The sequence below is a fragment of the Chiloscyllium plagiosum genome, chromosome 24 (genome assembly GCF_004010195.1).
Source record: "Chiloscyllium plagiosum isolate BGI_BamShark_2017 chromosome 24, ASM401019v2, whole genome shotgun sequence".
Lineage (NCBI taxonomy): Eukaryota > Metazoa > Chordata > Chondrichthyes > Orectolobiformes > Hemiscylliidae > Chiloscyllium > Chiloscyllium plagiosum.
In genome coordinates, this window is record NC_057733.1 from 21,205,920 (window position 1) to 21,213,853 (window position 7,934).

The window sequence follows — 7,934 nt, forward strand, 5'->3', positions numbered from 1 at the left end:
TGATGGCCAAGTCCAGCTCAAGTGTAATATCACTTACAAATTTCCTCTCAAGCAGAAATACCAAACAAATCATCCATCTTGGCCTCCTTTTGTAGTACCCTACACAGATACCAGTCTTAAGCAAATCCTGCTCACCCCACATAATATCAGATAATGTTCAAGTTTATAGGATACAACAAAAACTATTGGCATGACAACATTCCTGTTACAGCGCTAAAGATTTGTGTTCCAGATCTAGCCATGCCCCGTTGCTCCAGTACAACTATAACACTAATATCTATCTGACAAGGTGGAAAATAGTCCATATTGTCATATCCTGAATAAACAAGTAAAATTCAACCCAGCCGATTAATAACCTTTCAGTCTGCACTCATTCATCAGCAAAGTGATGTAACCGGTCATCATCGGTGTTGTGCACAACAATAACCAGCTCAGTGATATTCATTATGGCTTCCGCCAGAAGCTCACAGCTCGTTTTCTCATCAAACCTTTGTCCCAAACATAGACTTAGAGCTCGATTTTAGAGGTGAGCTAAGGGCTACCACCTTTGTTTCTAAGGCAGTATCTGAGTATCATTCCCAGGAGTCCAATTGAACTTGAAGGCAGTGAGAAACAGGGGTGGGGGTTAGATTAAATCTTGCATGAAGCAAAGTGGTTGTGATTATTGAAAGTCAGTTGTTCTAGGTCAATGAAGTCACAATTGGAGTTTCTTAGTGTAATGTCAAAGGCCTGGCAATTTTTAGCTACTTCAGCAAAGTCCTTCTTCCATCCTAAGGTCAGAACTGAAGCAATACACTCATAACTGCATGGTGTTCAGCTACATTCACAACTGCTTAGATAATGAAGCTGTCCGAGTACATATACACAAAAACTGGACAACATCCAGGTTTAGGCTGATAAGCAACAAGTAACATTCCTATCATATAATGTCAGGCAATTAACCAACTCTCACAAGGGAGTATAATCACCTTCATTTGACATTTAAAGGTACTACCATTGCTGATTCCCTGACCATCCTGGGGTCATTACTGTCCACAACATCAAACGAATCAGCCATATCAGAACAGTGTCTTTTGGTGCAACTCAGAGACTGGGTTTTCTATGGCAGCAGACTCAGCTTCTCTTTCTCTAACACCTCTCCATACAAGTCATAGGCAAGATGGATAGCCCTCCCCTCCGCAACGTTTACCTGGATTGGTGCAGCAGCAACAACATTCAAAAAGTTCTATACTATCCAGGATAAAGCAGTCTATTACATCAGCATCCCACCTACCAGTTAAAATATCCAGGCTGTTAACCACTGGTGCATAGTGGCAGCAGTACCAGATACACTATTGCAACTTGCTAAGCATTGTCAGGCTCACATCCTCAATCACTGATGAGGATAACGGGCACCAGAATCAAGTAGTTGCTCTAGAATCAAATAATTACTCTCCAAATGACACACCATTCTGAGGGATATTACCGCTCCTTCATGGTCATTGTGTAAAACCCTGGAACTCCTTACTGAATAGTACCATCAGAGCATCTTCACAGAGTGCCAAATCCGACAGTACCAGAATGCAGCTTAAAAACATCTTCTCAAGAATATCTAGGCATACGTAGTAGTTACAGTCCTTGTGCAATATCCTCATGCCAAGATGATTTTTTTAAAAAACCTTTGAAATCATCCTTTTGGTCAAAATGTCCCTCTTGATGGATGTCACAATATTAAATACATTATTGCAATATTTTCCTACCGCTTCCTACAATGGTTAATATTGCACTCATATATCAAATATCTCATGACATCTCAAAACTACAAGAAATTCTCAGATATGGTTGATTATTTTGAAGTAGTGAAGATAACAGTGCAGCTAATTGGAGGATCCACTCTGCAACAATCTTGTTCCACAGACAGCAGAAAGACAAAACTGAGAATGTTTAGTGCTTTTGTTCGAGTGAGGAAAGTTAGCCTAGAAAATATTACAGCTTCCAACTCCTCTTCAAATATCAAGAATACCTCAAATCTGAATGACTGGAGCAGGCAGATACAATCTTGGGTTGTACCCAAAAAAAGCAACCATTGGCGTATGTAGCATTCCTGCAGTTAAGCCACAAGATTAGGTGCTTAGACTGGGCTCGGGTTCTGATATATTACTTAAACCTAGATTTCTGAGTCAACTATGAGAATGCTATTGCCTAGCCCACGAGTTGCTCTAACTAAATGCACTTATAACATTTAAGATGTATTCTGTGTACACACATTATGATATATGAGAAATAACAAGTCCCGCACAGTATGTAGGAATGCAGTTTTGATTAATTTACCAGTGTTAAATAACAATTTGATAAATCTACTTAGTACAATTCATCCACCAGGCCACTGGCCTACTGTATAACAATGTTGCAAAAAAAAATTCCCAAATATTTATAGCCAACAACATTAGTTATTTGTCTTGAGGAAGTAAGTTGACAACTGATCATAATTTTAATGCAAAAAATGAATTTCTGTACAAGTGCAATTGGTATTTTCTCCATTCGGCTGGTCCCTCTCAGGAGTTGCCAAAGTACATTCCTGGAAAGTTGAGCAAAAGGATGCAGCAGGTGAGCACAGCTCCAGATAAACTCCTTTGTGAAGTGAGGCTGGGTTTTTGTTTCGCTACTTTTTTTTTCCGTACAACTTAAAGTGCTTTTGTCACCCCTCCTCGAGTTCAGACTTGGGGGGGGGGTTTGACTGCCCCCGCTCCCCCTAACAGGGGTGGGACTGTCATTTGAAGGAGGTGACCCAGGGCAGGATGGCGGCCACCACAGCGCCGATGATGATGAAGCAGAGCAGCACCAGCACCCAGCGGAGCCTGCAGCGCCGGTGCTCCAACACCAGTCCGTCAGCGGGGGCCCTCAGCTCCTCCTCGCTCATGGGCCTGCCCCTGCCGCTGATCACGAAAACCTGGCTGGTGCCCGCGGCCGGGCGGCGGGCGGCGGCGAGTGTCCGGCGCCAACTGCCCACCCAGCGGCGCAGCAGCGACCGCGGAGGCGGCGGAGGCGGCGGCGCCCCCAGCTGCGCCCCTAGCGGCCGGAGGTCGCGGGTGGCGCTGGGCGCCAGGGGGATCTCCAGGGTCTGCTTGGCGTCCTTGCCCCCGGCGCTCCAGCGGGAGCTCTTCTTGCTGAGGAAGGTGACGTGCCGGCAGACGGGGCAGACCACCTTCCGGGGCTGCCGCTCCTGGTTGATGACCGTCTTGACCAGGCAGTCGTGGCAGAAGACGTGGTTGCAGCTCAGCGTCCGGAGGGACTGGTTCTGGCGCGAAACCTTCTCGTAACACACCGGGCACTCGGAGCTGCCCTCCTCCGACATGCTTCAGAGAACAGAAAATAATAAAATAATAGAACAAAAACTCCCCAGACCACCCCCTCCTCCTGCAGTCGTTGGGAAGTCTCCCTGTGGAGACCCACTAACAGTGGCTGGTCCTACCCAGAGAGAGAGAGGGGGATAAAGGGGGACAACCCCCCCCCCTCCCTCCAACTCCAGTGTAACACACACCCCACACACAGAGTCCAAGTCCAGCTGGTTGAGGGGGCTCCAGGTCAGGACTGCACTCCTCCTGAAACACCTGATTCACTGCCGCATCCTGCCCTCCGGATTCCACAACAAGGTCGCCGAGGTGCTGGCTGGTGTCTTCGCTGGCAGCTGATCAGAGCTCCAGTCTTGTTGAACTTGTTCAGCAACCAGCCCATCTTTTCTCTCTCTCTCTCTCTCTCTCCCAGAGCGGGGGGGGGGGGGGGTGGAAGGGGGTGGTGGTTAACCTGCGGCTTGTCAGGAAGTGCACGGGAAATCGTTCACATACCGTACTCTTGTGGAGCCCGAGGTGCCACCAGGACCGAGCGAGGGCGAACCCAGATCAAACTCGTGGGGAGGGAGTCACAGATGTGACCCGCGCAGAGGAGATTCAAATTCCGACTCGGTGTCTCATTCAGTACGGAGTTCAAAATAATCACAAACCCAGCCGGGTGCGGAATGAGGCTTTGAAGATGTTAGTTTTGTTTCTTGTCCACAGTGGTTGGGAGGGAAGCGAACTTTGGCACTCCCTGTCGGTTATCTGACATAAGGAAATCTTCCCTTCTCGGGTCTGTGGGAACAGCCTAAAAGTTGTCACGGTCTTTACAACAACTGAAAAGCAGCAGTGATTTGCTGACCGTTTAACACACCAGGTTCTCTGCGGGAAAATAGAGCCCTCATGACTAAACACACACAGCACCATCGCTCCGGCTGCTGGGGAAATTTCAGTCGATTTGATTGATCATTTTAAAGTTAGCCTAACAGGACTGATATCTTATTAAGGAAAAGTTCTAAACTCTGAAAAGTGGGCTAACATTTTGAGATCCGAAACCACCCAGAATTGAAAGTTGGTTGAAATTCTCGTGTTACAGTGTCAGAAAAAAATATTTTAGTCAGTAATCTAAAGTGGGCTGTAGATATCAATTTTATTTAATTCCAAATTATGAAAGGGTATAGTACCCTAGTTGTTACGCCGTAGCAGCCCTGAGGGATGTGCATTCAAATACCACAACTACATGATGCAAAACATCAATATGAATTGTGAAACTGAATTCGTCTGATATGTGGTTTGGCGCTAGTCAAAGTAACCACAAAAAAACCCACCAAATTATTGTACAAAGCTAGCCGGCTCTCCAATGCTCTTTAGAAAAGGGACCTAACCTAGTTTAGGCGAGACTCTAGCAGTGGACTGTAGATTTGACTCTGAAAGCTCCCAAGTAGGGATGGGCAATGAAGACTTTGTTGCTGGTGCATCTCACACCTCAAGAACATGTAGTATTGAAAATGTGTCCATTCAAATCTAACTGCAGCACTTCAGGAGTACTCTAATGCTGTTCTGCTAAAGTTACATAACATCTTCAACTGCGAGCGGGTTGCACATTTATACACCAGACATGGACAACTGAAGTTTGGTTCTGATAGTTAAGATATGCTTCCAAATGACTCAGTCTCAGTAAATTTAATCCAAGGTTCAGCTGTTAGAATTATATTTTTAAAATTACAACACATTAAGAGGTCATTAGTCAAATCAATCTGCTGACTCTGCCAGCACAATCCAAAACTATTCTCACTGCGCTGCATTTTTTCTATAGCCCATTAACATCGTCTGTTTCAAAATTATACCTACTCTTCTTTCAAAGGATTCAATGGCCTCTGTTACAGAGTCCTGTACTGAAAGGACTGCAGAGCAAAACAAGTACTGGCACAGCCAGGTACTGGAAATATCTTTATAATATATGCAATGTTCATCTGACATAGAAACTAAACTGCAAGTTTACAGGAGTCTAACTGGATTACTGCTGTGTTGCTGACTGATATTTTAAGTTGTTACGGTGCATTTTTTGGACCAGGAATGTTAGGTGTAAAATAAAAGTCTCAAATCTCTTTTGGAATCTGAGACATCAGCAAAAAGAGCAGCCACCCTACTGCACAGGAATAATTTTTAAATTAGGTGAGTTGCTGTCTCTCTCTCTCAGAATGTGACTGCAATTGGACAATAAAAGTAGATAAACTTTCCGAATTAAAAATAGTCTTTTATGGCTTGAAATCATAATCACTTCATTTAATCTATGGAGAACTGCTTAGCCGAGCAATTCATTTAACATGTTGAAGGCTTGAGATTAATGTTTAAACTTAAATACTGCCATAAAATTCTGATTATAAATCACATCTGTGTACAAGATACTCTATTTACCAACATTGTATCAATAAAAAGACTGTATGATATATTTAACGAATTCACATTTATAAAAGATCAGTCAGAGCCCAATGATCTCTGAACCAGAATTCTGAATGCAATCTCCTCCATGCTCCAAGCTCTGCACTAAGAGTGCATATACATAAAATCTACTCCAAGTAAGTGATGTAAATTGTTTACACAGATTTAGAATATTAAAGGCTGCATGGTGGTATCAAAGGATACAGCAACTTCAGCCAAGCAGCAGATGTGGGATAAGCGCAAAAGTTGCTGTTTCAACTGTGCTGCACTGCTGATAGCTTTGCAAAAATGATATCATCAAGTCATAGAGATGTACAACATGGAAACAGACCCTTCGGTCCAACTCGTCCCATCAGCCAGCACTTGGCCCATATCCCTCCAAACCCTTCCAATTCATATTGCCATCCAGATGCCTCTTAAATAATGCAATCGTACTAGCCTACACTACAGCTCATTCCATACACATACCATCCTCTGTGTGAAAAAGTTGCCCCTCATGTGTCTTTTATATCTTTTCCCTTTCACCCTAAACCTATGTCATCTAGTTATGGACTTCCCCCACCACCCCAGGGAAGATAATTTGTCTATTTATCTTATCCATGCCCCTCATGATTTTATAAACCTCTATAAGGTCACCCCTCAGCCTCCGACACTCCAGGGATAACAACCCCAGCCTTTTCAACCTCTCCCTATAGTTCAAATCCTCCAAACCTGGCAACATCCTTGTAAATCTTTTCTGAAATCTTTCAAGTTTCACAACATTCTTCCGATAGGGATCAGAATTGCACAAAATATTCCAAAAGTAGCCTAACCAATGTCCTGTATAGCCACAACATGACTTCCCAACTCCAGTACTCAATACTCTGACCAATAAAGGAAAGCACACCAAACGCCTTCTTCACTATCTACTTGTGACTCTACTTTCAAGGAGCTATGAACCTGCACTCCAAGGTCTCTTTGTTCAGCAACACTCCCTAGGACCATACTATTAAGTGTATAAGTCCTGCTAACATTTGCTTTCCCAAAATGCAGCACCTCGCATTTATCTAAATTAAACTCCATCTGCCACTTCTCAGCCCATTGGCCCATCTGATCAAGATCCCCTTGTAATCTGAGGTAACCCTCTTCGCTGTCCACTACATCTCCAATTTTGGTCTCATCTGCAAACTTACTAACTATACTTCCTATGTTCATATCCAAATCATTTATATAAATGACGAAAAGTAGTGGACAGATCCTTGTGGTACTCCACTGCTCACAGGCCTCCAATCTCAAAAACAACCCTCCACCAACCACCCCCTGTCTTCTACCTTCAAACAAGTTCTGTATTCAAATAGTTCATTCTCCCTGTATTCCATGAGACCTAACCTTGCTAACCAGTCTCCCATGGGGAACCTTGTTGAACGCCTTACTGAAATCCATATAGATCATGTCAATGCTCTGCCTTTGTCAATCCTCTTTGTTACTTCTTCAAAAAACTCAATCAAGTTTTTGAGACATGATTTCCCACGCACAAAGTCATGTTGACTATCCTGAATCAGTCCTTGCCTTTCCAAATACATGTACATCCTGTCCCTCAGAATTCCCTCCAACAACTTGTCCACCACAGATGTCAGGCTCACTGGTCAATAGTTCTCTGGCTTGTCTTTACCACCTTTCTTAAATAATGGTACCATGTTCGCCAACTTCCAGTCTTCTGGCACCTCACCTGTGACTATCAATGATACAAATATCTCAGCAAGGGGCTCAGCAATCACTTCCCTAGCTTCCCACAGAGTTTTAGAGTACACCTTTATGCTTTTTAAGACATCCCGCACTTCCTCTTCTGTAATATGGACATTTTTCAAGATGTCACCATCTATTTCTCCACATTCTATATCTTCCATGTCCTTCTCCACAGGAAACGCTAATGCAAAATACACATTTAGTATTTCCCCCAGCTCCTGCGGCTCCACACAAAGGCTGCCTTGCTGATCTTTGAGGGGCTCTATTTTCTCCCTAGTTGCCCTTTTGTCCTTAATGTATTTGTAAAACCCCTTTGGATTCTCCTTAACCCTATTTGCCAAAGCTATCTCATGTCCCTTTTTTGCCCTCCTGATTTCTCTCTTAAGTATACTCTTACTGCCTTTATAATCTTCTAAGGACTCACTTGATTTCTCCTGTCTATACCTGACATATGCT

The 7,934-nt window shown here is 43.8% G+C and overlaps 1 protein-coding gene across 1 annotated transcript; it reads right to left on the reverse strand.

The window, feature by feature from the left end:
- Positions 1 to 2,290: 2,290 nt before the first annotated feature.
- Positions 2,291 to 3,910, reverse strand: LOC122562056 (RING finger protein 222). The gene has a single exon (XM_043714522.1). The coding sequence runs from the start codon at positions 3,332 to 3,334 to the stop codon at positions 2,750 to 2,752; it is 585 nt and encodes a 194-aa protein (XP_043570457.1). The 5' UTR covers positions 3,335 to 3,910; the 3' UTR covers positions 2,291 to 2,749.
- Between the last annotated feature and the right edge of the window lie 4,024 nt (positions 3,911 to 7,934).